Here is a 19029-nt window from a genome sequence, read left to right on the forward strand (position 1 = left end):
AACCTCAACCTGCGAGGTGGGTTTTCTCGAACATCCGAAAATGATTGTTTTAATTAGTTGGCTTTAGAAACTTGTAGTGGCTAAAATGGGGAAAAAATAAAGAAAAAATAAAGAGAAATCTCAATATATATTTATGGTTTAATTGGATTATTAGTCCTCATGACTTAAATCCTAACATACTTCACCACAGGGGCTTAAATCCTAATTTTTTTTTTTTTTACCACATGAGTTATCTTCCAGCTAACCTAATCACCCTAGGAACTAATAATCCAATTAGGCCTATAATTAGACAGAATTGTGAAAGATTGTTGTAAGTAATATTTATTTATAAGTATGATTGTGTAAATTAGGAAAAAAAAAAGGTAGGGTTAAAAATGAACTAGTATCATGTACTTTTTAATTATTGTAGAACAAATAAACTCTATCTTGGATTAATATTTAATATTAGTATAAAGAAAGGCACTACGCAAGAAAAACACACAAATAAAAAATTCTTAATGCCCCTTACTCTTTCTTGCCGTCCTTCTCTCCCTCCCTCCTCTCTCTCTAAACTTTCCCTACAACACACAGTTGAATTTTGTGATCTGAAAAGTGGCGAAGCCAGAAATAGTCGGGAGGAGGGGCGGAATTTAAAACCGTAAAAGGTCCCAAAAAATTGTAGACAATCAAATCCTTTTAAATTGTAGGCAATATTAATGTCGTTCATAATTAAGGTTAAAGGTTCTAAAAGACGCTAGGTCTAGGCAGGCGGCAAACTGAAGCCTAGCGCCTAGACAAATTTGAGTAAATTTATTTATATATCATCTAACGCCTAGGCGGGAACCTAGACGGGAACCTAGACGGGAACCTAGACGTATTTGAGTAAATTTATTATGTACATATCATATACACAAGTGTCTTACACCTTAAAAAATTATACTTGTATTGAAGCTTCAATTTTATATTTAATTAAGCTTATTATTTAACATATAACATTCAAAATTATCAAAATTTTTATTTTAATAATTTAGTGAATATAATAGTATGAGAAAAGTACAATTCTTATAGTGAGTTATTATTTTTTATAAAACTCTAAACTATAAATTAATAAAATTAATGCTCTGAAATCTTTTGTTAATATTAAAAAATAATTATAAAATAATAAGAAAACAATCAGAAGTGGCTTGCAGCTGTATTTTCATTGGTAGCCACAGCAAAAAATGAAACTGTGCGTTTCAACTTAAATAGTTGGGCCCCTTCTTCTTCCTTGCAAATCATTTGAAACGCCGCTTCTGCAACGCAACTCCGGCGCGCACCGGAAATGGCCATATTTCGTCTTATTTCTTCGCTATACGCCAATAGTAGTTGGGATTTAAAAAAAAATGAAGGCCTACGCACAACAGATGATGTACAGCAGCAGAGGAACCAAGGGGCGTTTACAGATTTTCCGACTGACTAGAGGGGCAGCTACCTGTTTTTGGGCTTCTTTTCCGGCGAGAGGAGGGGCAAACCCCTCCTTGCTCCTCTGTAGCTTCGCCCTCAACTGGGGTCGATTATTCTATGGACCAACCATACATGCAAAGTTTATTCGTTTGTTATTCATCAAGTATTTGTCTCTTCACTGTCCACCCACCATCTTCCATTCACACATGCAGCTAGTTACCAAGCTAGTTCTTTTAATTATATACTGAGATTTTTTGCACCGCTGATATTTCGGGTATATATCATGCCTAACATTGACAAGTAGGGTAAATCTAGTTCACGGATCATCAAACTAGTACTAGCCGATAAGATTTTAAAACTACTACTGGATTAGACAAATGCTGTAATCTTCCTGAAAATGGTGTTAAAAAAATTTACTCTTTGGTAGTTATATTGGTCACTCATCAAGGTTGGGACAAGATTTCCTGATCTAATACAATATTGCATCCTTATCTGCATGCAAAACTTACATGTTAAAATGTTTAAGCAATAATGGTAAACGCCTACAAAATCCCGGGTCACTCATGACGTGTTTTAAATAAATTTTGTCTCTCGTTATTACTAATTGTGGAGTCTGAAGACGTCATTTTCTTGCATATATCTGCCATGTTAACACAGCTAAGTTACAAATGAAGCTAATTAATGCATAAAAAGGTGTATCTATAAGCATCCATGGTAGGACATGTTATTTAAAATCAAAGGAAACTAGGAAAGCCCAGAACATATATACCAAATTAGGACTCAAAAAAGGAGCAAGAATAATTCTAAAACTCCAGCATAAATCTATTTTTCAGAAGTTATCTTGACCTGCGTCTGGCTTGCAAAACCAAAATTCTCTCTTTTCCACTCGTTTTGGATGGAATATGATTCTCTCCCATTCTATTACCATTCTCTTCCCTTCCTTTTAATCACATTTTCCTTTTTGTCTTTTTCTCTATATAAAATATTCAAAACAAGATATTAACATGGTTTAATCATAACCGTTTAAATATGAGAGAAATAAAGGGGAAGAGATTACGAGGAGAGAGAATCATACTCGTTCTTAACCGCAACGTGGATATGAATTAAAAAAGGAAGAAAATGATGCATTCACAAGGGTAGAAAGGAAGAAATAAATGATTTTCGTGATTGAGTTTGAGAATAAACACATGTCAGAATTCCAACCATTCTAATAAGCATATGACTGACAAAGAGGAGGAGTTCTTTAAAATAATTAGTACATTAATGCTTTGTTGATGCGCCACCAGCAATGGAAAAAATGCACATTATTATTCTCTACTAATTTTGTCTTCCAAGGATCGATGAGAATATGGGAATCCTGCATCATGTGGTCTTAATGGAACTGACATATGCAAATTTTAAATACTAACCAAAGACGAAAAGCTAGGGTCAAAATTCGCATAGAGATGATAGGCTCTTATCGTGGAGCGCGTTACTCTCTCTTAAATCTGCTACTGATTCTGGAATAAAAGGCAGTATGCTTGCAAAGACCATTTATGATCTATCTGTGTTAATGAAATTCATCCCGAAAAACGTTAAAAGATATTTATCATCTCCTTTTATTCTCATTCATACATCATTCTTGTAAAAATCCACTCAAATCTAAAAAGGTTTAGCCCTTATATTATCATTGTGAAACTTTATTGTTTATCAAGAACATTATATTCGTTTGAGTTATCATATTACAAGAAGATAACTAAGCATCTTCCAATTTCATGAAATTTTGCAAGTATGATCGTTAAGTGATAATCTAAAGATGGTCATTTAAGATTACAAAAAATATTGTGGAGCAAGCTTAGATGAGGGATGCACGCCGTACTAAGTTATCAACTAATTAGAGTTTGAGCGCTTCTATATATATTACTCTACATTAAACATACAAAAGTGATGCAATAAGCAATAATGCATATGTATCTTGATGTTGGTTCAACTCCTATTGATCTCTTTCCGGCCGCGTAACATTTAACAATTTAACTCATTAAAACTATCATTTGTTAAAAAACAAAAAAAAACAAATGAAAAGTAACACACTTGTTGGCACACTCTTTAATTGAGGTTGAGCTTATCATTGTATGTGGAATTCACATGTACTACTGAGGTCAGTAAGCGTGTAATTTTTTTATATCCGAATACTCTAATTATATAATCCAACATGTTACATAATAAAACAGATATGTATAATATTATAATATATATTTATATTACTCATTAATTAATTAAATCATAAATTGTTTAAGTTTATAGTGTAAATTGATATGGAAATTTTCAAACTAGCTAGCAAAATCTAGAACCACTTTACATGGATGTATTTAATTAAAATTTTCAGGGATTTAAAAGAGTTTAAAAATCTATATTTAATTAGAATTTAACATGAATTTAAGAAATCTAGCGAATTTTAAAGAAATTTATAAAAGTCTATGTAAATATTGGTGTTTTCAATTAAGAATTTAATTAGCAAGTATATAAAAATATGAGTTTATTTAATCATGATTTGATTTTAAAGATATTAAAAATGGAATGATTTTGATGGATTTGGAGATTTTTCATAATGTATGTTCGAATATTCATGCCTCTCTATCAAATTTTAAATAAACTCAAATTTCACATAAAACTTATGGGAGTTCACATTGTATTCCATCAAACTCCATGAATTTATAACTCTTTAAAAATCTAACCACTAGCCACTCAGTACTACGGTCTGGTGATATTCCTCTTCGCTTAGAAGTGAGAGGTCTTAGGTTCGAATCTCGTGGATGGCGAATTCGATACCAAATTAGGTTGCTCATTGTGTAGCTTAGCCGAACTCTTCATCCCCTAATGTAAAAATATAGATGTACTAAAAAAAATATAACCACTAAAGTAGATTTGAGAACTACGCGAAGAGTTTGAATCAATTTTAATTAATTATTATTTGAGCAGACACATAATATTGTACCTTATTAGTATGTGGCAAACTAATAAGGTACAATATTATGTGTTAAGAGTTATAACTAACTTGTCTTTGAAGATATGTACATGATGAAATATAGTCGGCAGCCGCAGGGCCAGCAAACATTATGATAATCGTAAACAATTCAATGGAGGTCAATGAAATATATTGTCGAATCCAGAAAGGAAAGTATGTGCTAAAACAAAATAATTCCGTGCTATTTTCAAGGTCTTGATGTAGAATGGTGGACTCTCTGAGACCAACCCAAGTCGCAAGCAGAGGGGGGCCGCCCTAAAGCACAGGTGTATGAGATAGATGAGATTACACAAATGCATAGAGAGAGAGAGAGAGAGAGAGAGAGAGAGAGAGAGAGTTCTTTCTCACACTAACTTTCAAAATCCACAATCAATGGGTACCATTCAATTTCAAACCCTCCAAATGGATGGACCAAATCCAAAAACACCACCGCATGTGGGGACCTTAATTTAAGCTTACCACTATCAAAGGTGCACAGGCACACTAAACCCTAATAATAATTTGGACAATTTCCAACCCAACCATTTAGCCTAGGCTCTCAAAACCCCTATTATTATAGCCATTTTTTGTTTCCTGTTAGGAAAAGATTAGAGAAACTACGTTCATATATTTGCAAATAATGTATTTTCACTTAATAAAATCAACGATCATAATTGTTCAATTTATTAATCTTTATTTGACAATCAATCCTACAAAAAATCATTCCAAATACAGATCATTTAATCATCTAAACATATCAAATACATGAAAGACTCATCATGAATATATTACTTAATACCCACACCGTCGGTTGTTCTACACATTTGAATTACTAAATAATTCATATTATAGAGATGATTTTTCAATGAAGATTAAGAAATTAAATGATTCCGATTATAAAAGTAGTATGGTCAAGATACATTATTTCCAAGAGGTGAATGAGCTCATCTCCAAGGGGCTCCCCTTATTTTATTTTATTTTTATTTTTTAACAAACAATATTATATATACTAAGGGGAAGGGAGTATGCTTAGCCTCACAATGGGCTAGCACTAATGTGGTTCAAAATTGTCTTTGGCGAGAATCGAACCTAAGACCTCTCACTTACAAGTGAAAGAAAAATATCATTAGACCGTAGTACTAAATGGCAAGGCTCTCCCTAATATCCTTAGTGAATTTATCTATTAAGTATTTATTTTATGCCTAATTTATCGCATGCTATAAAACACTAATATGATATATATATATATATATATATATATATATATATATATGTATGTATGTATGTATGTATGTGTGTGTGTGTGTGTGTGTGATACTCTAACATTATTTTTTGCTTTATTTGCATTTTAAAGTAAATTCGGTTCATAAATGTTTCAATTCCCTACCTACCATTTCGAGTCTTTGACTACACATGTTTTGCTTTTGTACAAGTTTTCGTTTTGACTTTGGTCCTCACCCTTCATTGTAGTATTTTATCTCCCCCAATCACCTTTTAAATATTCCCCCCACCCACCCCTCTTCATCTTCACTGTTCATATATACTCTCCTCACTCCCCATTTCTCTCTATAACCACCCAAGTACCAAACCCTTTTGGTGCCATTTCTCTCTCAACTCCGCTGCAACCAAAACTAAGAGCTACAAATCGAGAGAGAGAGAGAGAGAGAAGAGATGGCAGGCCAGTTTCAGAAGACTAGCATGTACATAGAGCACAACCCTGCAATAATCGAAAACGGTGACTTTCGCAAGAACGTGGACGACGATGGCCGTCCCAAAAGAACCGGTATGTATATATACACAGTTGTCGTCCAAGAGATTTGAACTGAGAATCTCGTTCAACTGTTTAATATGAAATATATGCATGTATTCACATATATACTTGCGTGACTTTGTGGTTTTGTGAAATTTTGAAGGGACATGGATGACTGCTAGTGCACATATCATAACGGCTGTGATAGGGTCCGGGGTGTTGTCTCTGGCATGGGCAATAGCTCAGTTGGGATGGGTTGCAGGGCCTGCCGTTCTCATGGCCTTCTCTTTCATCACCTACTTCACCTCCACTCTGCTCGCCGACTGTTACAGGTCTCCCGACCCTGTCAGCGGCAAAAGAAACTACACCTACATGGATGTCGTACGAGCCAATCTAGGTAATATATACATATTATCCTCTTATTTACGTAATTATATTATTAATTTATTAGTTTGTATTATATTAATCAAAGGTCACGTAATTAATCTGGCTATTTTTGTCGGGTTTTGTTTGAGCAGGAGGCAGAAAAGTGTTGCTGTGTGGATTGGCTCAGTATGGAAATCTGATTGGTGTTACTATCGGTTACACAATTACTGCATCCATCAGCATGGTGTAAGTAGCCGCAGCCGCAGCCGCTCGCATTAGCTTAGATATTCAACAAATGACTACTACTTTTTTGACTTACTTAGTATTTATGTGAAAAGGATCTCTATTTCTTTTCTACTTTTTCAACGACACGAGATAGATTCGCAGAATTTGTTCACCAAATCATGCGCACTAACCTATCTATCTATGTGTTAATATATTTATTTATATATACAAATAATAAACTCGGGCTTCATAATTTGACCATAAAATGAGATAGGTAGCCAATGATATCTGTATTTTAGATTAGTTCAGTATAAAATATTGTTGAAATACAATATTTGGTTGTGTGTAAGCCATTTTTAATTAGAATCTCGGTTCATTATAGCAAAAATTAGACGGTAAGACCTTTAATTGTGAAAAACTCTTATATTTTATAACAAATAAAGAAAACAGTGAAATATTTAAGAGGTTCTAAACGAATTTTGGTACTTACGATGGTTCTATATATACCGCTCTTTCTTTAATAAAACAGAATTTATTGTAAAACGATAACCAAGATTGCAATAACCTTTCTTTCTTTTGTTTTCATATTTTTGAGTGAAATTAACTTTGAGGTTTTGTAATAATGTAGGGCGGTGAAGAGGTCGAATTGTTTTCACAAGCATGGTCATCATGTCAAGTGTCACACATCAAATAACCCTTTCATGATAATCTTTGCTTGCATCCAACTCTTTCTCAGCCAAATACAGAACTTTCATAAACTCTCGTGGCTCTCAATACTTGCAGCCGTCATGTCATTTGCCTATTCATTAATAGGCCTTGGCCTCTCCATAGCAAAAGTTATAGGTAATATTTAACCCTAATTCCCTAATATATTCAAATATGTACAGATGATATATGTATATATATCTAATGTGTATATAAATAGATAATAAAACTTGTCATTGTATGGAAAATGAATTAGGTGGACCACATGCAAGGACAACTTTAACCGGAACTACAATCGGGATAGATGTGTCGGCCTCCGGGAAAGTTTGGAAGACATTCCAAGCCATTGGAGACATTGCCTTTGCTTATGCATACTCTACCGTTCTTGTGGAAATACAGGCAAGTCACTCCTTACCTATATATCTTCACCTTATCATCGTAATATCACATATCCATACACGCACAAAAACCTAATCTATAAACCCTACCGTATTGTGCCCACTAGAAGTAAATCAACTTATTTTACAAAATTTTTACTTTTATTAGAAAGGTGTTCTATGTTAATTGTAAGAGATGTGATTAGTAACACTTAACGGACAAAATTTTAACTCAACAAATCTTTGTAGTGACAAGTTTATTGATACTACTTAAGCATCACTAGGTATTTGTGTAGGTCTTAGAAAACTTTTAAGTGCAACAATTACACTTATACTATAAATATTACTAATTCACGTATTAGAATGTTCTCAAAACATAATCTCAATTAGCTAGCAACGTTGCTAATTGTTTAGCGGGAAGCGCAAATGAACAAAACAATACGAACACGCGGCTTGCCAGGGCGTGTACGTTTGTCAGATATCGATTATTTAGGTATGTATATCTCACATGCATGCAGCATGGCTTGTTTTGTCCTTACCAATCGAAACAAAATATCTTGGCACCATGTCCTTTTACGTGTGCAACTTGATATGTGTGCCTTGTTAAATGTTGGGGGAGACACAACTGTGCTAGTTTATATATATATATATATATATATATATATATATATATAAGGGAATTGTTACTTCAAAAATTTTTATCTACATTTCAAACTTTTTATATTTATAAAGAAAAATACACTTATGAGGAATGCAGAATGAGATTTTTAAAGTGCCAATAACACTTATATATATATACACCTATAAAAAAATTAGGAAAACTAATGAAAATAGCTTGAAAACTTTGAATTTTAACGATAATGACAAAATAAAGGGTAAAGAAAATAATATCACGATTGACTTTTTAGTGTAAAAATATAATTTTTCATTAAAGTGAATAGTACCAGAAGTTTTTTTTGTTAAAATTCCTTTAAAAATTAAGATAGGGTCGATATATAGAGTCCAGATGTAGGTCGGATATTAAATATGTTCATTTCCTATCTTATCTTAACTCATATCTCGATTTTATCTATGATTACTCTTCATATATAATTATCGTTTTAAAAATCGAGAATTTGAACACACAAAACTACAATGTTTGTTTACGCATTTTTTTTAAATACAAATGAATCTCACATGCATTAGTATGATCCATCTATTTTAAAGTTCGTGTTAATAAGTATGTCAATTTAGTGCGTCGAGATATTTCTTTTACTTGATATATATAAAATCCATCTTTTTGTATAGAAACATGGAAGCATGGAGTGTCTGGTTTTCTGCATGGATCTTTCTTGATAATTTACTCAATAATTAAGCAAGTGGCAACTTGGATTTAGGTTTTATCCGAAGTTAGCCAGATAAAAACGTAAATGTGGTCCGATAACTTAAAGTGATACGGACCTAAAGTGAGAAACTGTTTTGGAATGGAAGTGGTCCGGTAACCTCTCCATTCTAACAAAAAGACAATTAATAAATGTTACAAAAAAATTTTGTTTTTGCATCCCCAAAATGGAACATAATTTGGAAGCCTTACGTTGTAGGTAACCATAAAGTTAAATGGTTCAAATTTTCCAGAAGATTATATACCTTTAAATGAAAAGTTAAAGCGACATGCTTAAATCAGTTGTCGTAAGTACCATTTATTTTTTTGTATTAGAGTTTCATTTTCATAAATTATAGTACTTTAAAATATTATCTTATAAACAAAATGAAATGGTTAGGACCTTATGCTTGATGTCCTTGTTTGTAAAATACGGTATCATTTTGTAAGAAAATGAAGAGTCAAAAGTTAAAACATGTTAATTTCTTCTAATCCAATATATAGCCTGCTACATACGACTATAGAAAAAAGATTTCTGCGAACTCATTTTCTCCTTCTTTATGCTAATTTTGTTTATTTTTTCTTAGTTTATTCAATCTAAAAATTATAAATAATTAAAAAAAAATCACATCTCACTAAAAGCATGTTTTTAATTTTGTTATTCGAGTATGTATGTGTGTGTGTATATATATTATGTTTTTATTTAACTCTTTTAACCGTACAGCCCACTTTATAAAAGATTCCAAGAGGACCATCATCAAAGGTGGTCCACAAAGGCAAAATTTGGGCCATCAAATAAGGTGGACCTTATAAAAAAATAAAAAATAAAAAGATATGAAATTCTTTCTACTTTTCTTGTCGTCCATCCTTTTTTCTTTATATAAAATAAGTTAGGTCGTTGTCATTTGTCACGTCTTTCTCCTCCGAAATATGAGACATGAAATATGAATTAGTGAATCGTGGTTTCGTCAAATCTCCTTAAAGTTGTTCCATTATAGAACGGAACTCAGCATCTTAAAATTGGACATAAATTTTAAGGAATTTTAACGAAAAGTTCAAAGTATTATTTATTGTAACGAAAAATCATATTTTTACACTAAAAAGTCAGTTATGGTACTATTCACTTTACCATGTATTTTATCTTTATCGTTAAAACTCAAAGTTTTCAAACCATTTTCATTTCTTAAATTCTATACCATAATAAAGATTAAAGGAAGATGTGCATATCATGTCTTTATTTTCTTTTTGTTTTGATTGTTTTTGGCATGATTGTTTGATTCTTTGATTTTGGGTTCAGTTACATATACCACTCTATGATACAAGTTTTATACAAGATTTAACTATTGTATTTATGGACCGGATGATGCTAGAGAGACCATCTACTTAAACTATATTTTGTAGATGGTCTCCTTAGCTTTTTCCTTTTGGACCACTCCTATTGTAACATCTAACTGTTTTAATTTTCTGTATCACTCAGTGGTATGTATTATAGAAGAAAATTTGGTTTATTTGTGGCTATTCCTACAATTAGTGACTTGTTAGAAAATTGCTTTTGAATTGAGTAAAAGTGCTTATGATAATTTTAAAAAAGAACATTTCTTATTAAGTTTGACAGAAAAACTTTATACATTTTTGGGTTGGAATTTTTAATAAAAATGGTGATATATTATAATAAAAAGCGAGTAGTTTCACACCAAAAGAGTCTAAAACAAGGGGTAGGTGATTATCATCGAAGTGATTTGCTAGGCAAGTCATTTTCTCCTTACAAAAAAGGTGATGTGTATTTAAAATAATAACACAAACTATTTATCTAGTTTCTACACATTCATTTTTAATCTTATTTGTTGCTTCCGTTTAATTTACTCAATCCGATGACAAAAGATAACCCTGAAAGAGATGTATGAAAATCATCTCCCGTATTAATTACTAGAGACGCTGCTGAAAGTGAAAATTTATAGGTTGTGGAGTAAGAATAATCCTAAAAGATTATGGTTGTGGCTCATGGAATTGGCCTAATTGCAGGACACACTGAAATCACCCCCGGCAGAGAACAAAGCCATGAAGAGGGCAACTAGCATTGGCATTGCGACCACCACCCTGTTCTATGTTCTCTGCGGTTGCGTTGGTTATGCAGCGTTTGGGAATGATGCACCCGGAAACTTTCTCACCGGTTTCGGATTCTATGAACCCTTTTGGCTTGTTGATATCGCCAACATTTGCATCGCCATCCACTTAATCGGTGCTTACCAGGTAATTAAGCCCTTATTAACCATGACTATGTTTGGTACCATCGTTCTAGTAGAGGTGGAATAATCTATCTATCTAAGGTGAATTGTTGATTTAGTCATTGAATTATCAACCGAGTAAAATTAAATCCCTAAACTATTATTCGGTAAAATAGGTCACAAAACTCATTAAAAACTATTGGTTTCATCCTTACTAATATATTCATAACTATTTTATTCAATTTTTTATCAACTTAAGTCACATGACTAGCATGTGACACATTTTAGAGGTAAAACTATTATTTTCTTGCCTATGAGTCCTTAGCATTGCATATTAGTTGCAAATCTAATTTTTTGTTTATCCTCCAAAGTTAACTCTCTTTACTCTTTTTTTCAAAAAACTTATTAATTCCTTAGACTGAAGAAAAACAGACATATACCCTCCAAAGTGTATCACATGCAAGTTACGCAACTTAATTGACTAAAAATTGAATATAATAGCTTCAAATCTTATATTAGGGATGTAACTGACATATTTTAATTAGTTTAAAGGCCGATGTTTCCAAAACAAGAGTTTATGGATGTAATTTTTAATAGTGTAATAATTCAAAATCTAAATTGGCACATTTCTGATCTACCCATGCAACTACACATCTAAATGAAATGTACCTGTATTAGCGAGATGGTACACAATACAATTGGCAGTTGCGATGGTATAAATAACAATACTCTTACTGTTTCTTATACAAGACCGCGTGCATGACATGATCATCTTCTTCAGGTCTTCTGCCAGCCCATATTCGGGTTCGTGGAAAGCGAATGCGCCAAACGGTGGTCGGATAGCAAGTTCATCAACAGCGAGTACCCCATTAACATTCCGTTTTGCGGTCAGTTATGCGTCAACTCCTTCAGATTGGTGTGGAGGACTGCATACGTGGTGATGACCGCAATCTTGGCCATGTTGTTCCCGTTCTTCAACGACTTCCTGGGATTGCTCGGAGCAGCCTCGTTCTGGCCGCTGACAGTCTACTTCCCGATAGAGATGTACATGGCAAGGACAAAAATCCCCAAGTTCACTTTCACCTGGACTTGGATGAAGATTCTGAGCTGGGTGTGCTTGGTGATTTCGCTTGTTGCAGCTGCTGCATCCATTCAAGGTCTGGCAACCGACGTCAAGAAATACAAGCCCTTCCACACTGAGCAATAGTAGTCCCTTTTCCCTATTTATATAACATATATATATATATAGATATATATATCTTATATATATATATATATAGATATATATATCTTATATATATATAGATATATAGATATATATATATATATCTTAAATATAGGTTTGAGTAGTGTGTGATTAATTGTTTGCAGCAAAACCCTAACAGTAATAAAGTCTGTAATTTTCAATATCTCCTAAAGTTTGAAGCTATCAAACTGGTCAGGGTTGCAATGTATTTCTCAAACAAGAGAAAAAGTAAATGGAAGGAACAACCAAAATAAAGGAATGTGGATTAGGGAAACAATATTTGAGAACAAACAGTTTCGTAAATGCTTATATCTTTAAGCTAACAAGATAGTACTATATACTATAACACACCCTCCGGTTACTCTTAATTCATTTATGAAGGCTTTTCGGTAGGGCAAGTTGGACTTCCCTTATTTCCGGTGAAGGGAACCAAACTCTTAACCTAGCCTAAACCTAATTCTTTTTCCCACTTATCCTCAGAGGTCTCACCACTATCCCCAGGGGTTTCGATACCACTGAATTTTCACAATAGGTAAACGAAACTGAGCTAGTTTCTCTATAAATGGCAACGACAGATGAGTCAGATGGGTCGAACTTTAAACACTATGTTGTGATTTATGCTGATCATAACATAAAAATGTTTACCCTACCAGAAATAAATAAGACATTATATTTAAACAAGAATATTAAAAGAAAATAATTACGCAACACCATCCACTGTATTGTCAACATGGATCCAAGGTTAAGACATGCAACAACTTGCCTCTGTAATTAATCAGAATTTCAGTATAGGCACAATGGAGGTTATAGATTCTATGTTGCATGTTACAATCTATAGTTAGAGAGAAAAAGAAGCCGAGTACGAAAGACAGCATACCAACCTGAACCTTAACTAAAACTGTTCTAATCAAGACATTCACTTCAAAACAAGGTAACCAAATGTTTGCCAAACACAAGAGTAAATATCTAAACTCATCTAAGCACTTGACATGGACCGGGTTTGTTTACTGTTCTGATATTAACATTAAAGTCATTAATTGGAGTCCTACTGAAAAAGGATAGTTCAGCATGTACTAGGAAGTAATGGTAAGGCATGTTTCATTGCGCAGACGCACACAGAAATGAATGAAAGACAAAGTTGTCACGCTTTCAGAATTATTTTTTTTATTTCCTTTCGAGAAAAAAATAGTTTAGACTGGATTTACCTTAAAATTGACATGGCAAGTTATCTAACATTTTATATAAAAGTTTCACACATGCTCAGATTATCAGATACACAAGACAGGTTAGAATGTGATATTAGAACTTTCTCGAAACTTACTACAACCTCATTATCCAAGCCAGTCTTTTCTTCAACTTTCATGGATGCCAAAAGGGATCCTCGGATAACTTGAGAAGGAGGAACACTCTTCATGTATGGACCAACAAATTTGCACTGTTAGGTTCAGAAATCTCACGATTATTGGGACTGCAACATTATGGTTCTGGGGATCTAAATCTTTAAAGTCTTCAGCTGACAAACTGTTTTCAAATAGCAGACGTTACAAACTATATGGAGTGTTTTTTCATGCAACTTAGGAAGAGCATGAGAGACCTGACTTATAACAAAACAATAACAAAAGCATAATTTGATATTATTGTGCTACAGTGTATTTTATATAATACCAACTTCTATATATTGTGCTATTTGTGCTATAAATATACCCAGTTATGATGACCAAATTAAGAACAAGAAAAGTATTACCCTAAATCAAGAAGATTCGGTCAGATTCGGTCTCACTCATCACAAATGCTTGAATAAGGCTCTGCGCAGCGTGCGTTTGTTCAGGTGTTCCGGATATTATAATAACAGTTTCAAGTGCTCCAGGCTTGGGCTCGGTAATGCTAACTTTTGCATCAGAAATCTGGAACAGTGTTGGTCATATTTGAAGTGTAAATGCTATGCAACAAAGCATGTTCTTACTAAATGGCACTGTAGAATCATAAACAATTAAATATATGCATCTATATATACGCTTCCAAATTCCAATAAAATTGTAAGTTGAACTTTATCATGCAATGAAAACCAAGCACACAGTAAGCAAAGGACAGGCCAATCGAATTTGAGGTTTTTTTACAAAAATAATAACGATAATTGGCATATTGCAAACAGCTCAATTTATTTCCAAGCACAAGGCAAGGCAAGGCCTGTTGCATATAACACCCAGCATAGTGAGATCCACTTAATGTAGCGTACGAATTTAAACTTGATTATGCAAACAATTGAAGAATATTGAAATCCTAGACCACCCTCTTCTGTCCTCTCTCGCGGCCCTCTTTCTTTCTTAATTTCACCTCCCTTCTTTCTCCATATTTCTATCTATCTATGCCACTCCATTGGTTTTAGTTCAACTGGTGTATCCTGACAATTAATTCGATTCTATACATAAGTAGACTATGTATGAAGTGACAAACATATATTCTCTAATTAACATTGTGCAAATGCAGTAGAAAAAATTGGTGACCTAATTTTGTGGAATTAGGAGTCATGGGGAAGGGCGATTATGAACAAGCAAACGTCAATCAGGTGGGAGCAGTTTTTCTGAGCAGATGTACACTGCCCCATATACTTACAGGGTTCTCAGTCATTAATTAAATTTTATAACTAAAAGGGAAGCAAGGTCATGTATTTCATTCCATTTCCAAATATCCTCACAGCCCTCTATTTAATAATATGTTACCAATCCATGTTTTCTTCCTTTATGCCAACATGGTCGGATCAAGAATGTACCTGACGTATTTGCTTCAAGCATTCACCATCTTCTCCATTTATAATAGGAACAAGGGAACTAGGCACAACAACTTCAACAGTGGTATTGGTAACTATTGCTGGTTGGCTTCCTCCAAACCCTGGAATTCTTCTTTGAGGAGCACCTGGAAAGTTTGGCAAGCCTAGTGGACCACCACATTCATGAAGTCCCTGTGGACAAGTTTGGGATACAAACGTAAATCAGCAACTTACATACAATTAAACTTGCCCGTTTCAAACTAACATACGGTGAAGATCAATTTCCACACATATAATTATCTCAAGAGGAAACAAGCATATGATGAAAAAGTTTGAAGCACCTGACTGAAAAAATCAACAAAAGTTGAAACAGATGTATGTGGAGAAATACAGAAACCATCTAAAGCAGAACTATAAGTAAAAGTGTCTATAACAACTAAATACCTGAGGGCCCCAAGGTCTTCTCTCGGATAAATGTGGGCGGGCACCTAACCTATGAATATTGTGCACAAAGGGAGCACGATCGTCGTGAGGATGAAAACTACCATGAGGGGGCAGGCCACCAACAGCATCAAACTTGTGCAACGATGGGCCTAAATTAGAATGCATCCCTGTAAGTTGCTGATTCACCGTATGTTACAGCAACTAAACCGAGAAGCAAAAGCAGCCACTTCACAAAATGATACCCAAGATAGAGATATGGCCAACCTTTTCAGACTCAAAGAACCACGCATGCACTAAGGAAAACACACCTAAACAACTTCTTCATCAACTGAAGCGCATCTCAGAATTTGATCCTTCCCCATTATACGGATATGGGCCCTAGATAACTTTCTCATCTCCGCAATAATGGTACCACCCTTTCCGAGGAGACAACCTATTTGATTAGAGGAAACAAGAAGCCTCGCCATCATGGATTGTTCCTTGCTATTAGGTACAGCCCTGAATATCCTACTTTGCACACGAATAACAGCATCTTGGACAGGTGATATCCTATCATCTGGGTGCTGCAATAGTAAATTGTAAGTCAAACAGCTTAGGTTGTGTCGGTGTGCATGCTTGTGTGCGCCTCTATTTGTCAATTACACCGCAGCCTGTCTCTTGCTTAAGTGTCTTTATTATGGTTCCTCCCTTGCCAATTACACCGCCTACTCTCTCTTCAGGGCACAATAAGCGGAAAGTTAGGACTTCCTGAGAAGGCTTCATCCTACCAGGGATGCCACTTCCATGCAATTTAGGGTTTACCGGATGAGCAGCAAAATCTCCAGGCTGATAAATATCAGGAGCCCCTTCAGAATGGTTAGGTGGTGGATGTATTTCTGGTCTTAGAAGAGGTTGACCGAATGAATTAGATGATGTCCCAGTGGTGTTGGCAAGGGAAGCATCACTATCATGAGGCAGATTATCCAAAAGCTGCCGGCAAACATATTCAATAGCTTTCCCAACTGCATCAATGTTCCCCGAAATCTGCAGCATAATTATCAAAATACGATGTCCAAATAGAAATTTATGCATCAGAATCATCAACATATAAACGTAAACCAAATTCTAGTGCACTGTGCAAATTTCCAATGCTTAAAGATTACATACAATGCGTAAATATTACATCCGCACTATTGCATTGCATGAGCATTTTGACAACCCTGCTGATTAAATAAAATCTGAGTGACGAAAACGTTAAAGTAGGCACGACTCACTTATTCATATCTTGACTGAAATAAAATAAGGTATTCTGCAGCAATGGTTGATAGTATTACATAATATACAGTGATATTTGAAGTTACCTGAACTAGTTCATCGCAAACTGCCGCACATGACGGAAGTTTATCTCTGGGAAGGATCCGGATTTGTGCCCCACTTTCAGATGACATTTGTTTGATAACACTACCACCCTTTCCCAAGAGGCAACCCACTTGGGATGAAAGGACTAGTAATCTGCAAACAAATGTCAAAGACACATTACTTTCTTCATCCGCTCCATCGCTCTCTGTTTCCCCTTCAACCATTCTCTCAAAAACAAGTTTCAGAGCCCTCAGCAAAGATGGAGATACATTATCAGATTTCGTATCTTCAAGATCAGATTTTGAATCTTCAATAGGAACCGATTCCCGAGTTTCATCCCTTTCTCTTGGCTCCTTAGTACCATCATGCTTTTCATCCACATTTGCCTCTTCAACACCATCCTCCTTTCTATGCTCGCTACCAACATCATTCTCTCCATCAGAACCCACGACAATAACTCTTTCATCGCATCCCGGGACAGCTTCCTCAATTCTGACCTTTACAAGAGTTTCTTGAAAAATATGTGATATGACAGAGCCACCTTCCCCAGTGACATTATCAACTTTGGACGCAGGGCACAGTACCCGGAAAGCAACATTGCCAGGGGAGAGTTCAGAAGCTTGATTTCCAGACTTCTGCAACTTCCCCTTCCCATTAGTCTCTGCAAGGCTCTCCTCATGTGGTCTCTTCGACGGCGTCAATGGAGCCGACATTTCCACCCAAAATTATAGCAGACCAACAGCACTGCCATTTGCATATAACACAAAAAAAAATAAAACATAAGAAAATCTAAAATTCGGATCCTCCGAAAACAGTCTCAAAATGTCTTCCACTGAAACATTAAATCTACACTAACATATCCCGGTTCGAATCCCCCTCCTCGTAGTTTAGATTAGATTCGACTATCGCTTGGATAAAAATAAACAAAAAAAAAAATCCTTATCCCTGTTGCAAACACTTCTAATCTTTTACCAGCAATGATGCAAAAGCCAGCAGACATAACATAACCACTAATATTTTTTGTTTGGCAGCCAGGAAAATGTAGGTACAACGAAAGTTCCCTCATCTGCCCCAAATTGCAAAACACTAGAGTTCAGCCCCCAAATTGCAAAAAAAAAAAAAAAAAAAAAATTGTCTTTGGAAAATGAAATGAAGAGACAAGAGAACATGAGAGACTGATTGACAAAGGTAGACTCACCGGTTGTGGTGGGTCCGGAAGAAGCAGGGGTTTCAGTTTGGTCGGATGACAGAATTTGTTCAACTCCTGGACATTGATTTTGCTTCCTTCTTCCGATGAACGAGTGCTTTGGTTTTGAGAAGCCAAAAGCATGAAATCCCTAGTACAAGTGAACCGGGTTTGGTAAAGATGACCCGGCCCAGAAGGTTGTTTATTGTTGCACTGAAAACCAATATAACCGAGAAACCCTCGATCCATAACTGAGTTTTTCTAATAAAAAAAAAGAAAATAAATACTTCGATCCAAAGAGAAGAGCTTAATTCCTTAAGGTTAAGAAAGAGTTTTCATCAAAACATTTTAATTACAAAACTTTGTGTTTATGGTAGAAAGCGTTTGCATTTCAAATTATTTTATAAAAATCATCTCTACAAAAAAAAAAAAAAATCAATTAAAATTAATCGACCAATTTTCGCATATAAATTAGATGGTTTGTAATGTATCTATCATATTCGTTTGTGTGTTCTTATACAATTCGATAACTAAACAATATTATTTTACAAAAAATATCCTTACAGGGTGATTTATAATATGAACAATTTCGATTATAAACACAAAAATTCTGTGAATAAGCCACGAAATATTTT

The 19029-nt window shown here is 34.5% G+C and overlaps 1 protein-coding gene and 1 pseudogene across 1 annotated transcript; one reads left to right on the forward strand and one right to left on the reverse strand.

The window, feature by feature from the left end:
- Positions 1-5909: 5909 nt before the first annotated feature.
- Positions 5910-12950, forward strand: LOC126601799 (amino acid permease 6-like). The gene is made up of 7 exons (XM_050268559.1): positions 5910-6188; positions 6319-6552; positions 6674-6767; positions 7375-7589; positions 7708-7850; positions 11211-11438; positions 12195-12950. The coding sequence occupies exons 1-7, from the start codon at positions 6077-6079 to the stop codon at positions 12618-12620; spliced, it is 1452 nt and encodes a 483-aa protein (XP_050124516.1). The 5' UTR covers positions 5910-6076; the 3' UTR covers positions 12621-12950.
- Positions 12951-13781: 831 nt separating this feature from the next.
- Positions 13782-18606, reverse strand: LOC126601800 (KH domain-containing protein HEN4-like; annotated as a pseudogene).
- Between the last annotated feature and the right edge of the window lie 423 nt (positions 18607-19029).

This window comes from Malus sylvestris, chromosome 15 (genome assembly GCF_916048215.2).
Source record: "Malus sylvestris chromosome 15, drMalSylv7.2, whole genome shotgun sequence".
Taxonomy (NCBI): domain Eukaryota; kingdom Viridiplantae; phylum Streptophyta; class Magnoliopsida; order Rosales; family Rosaceae; genus Malus; species Malus sylvestris.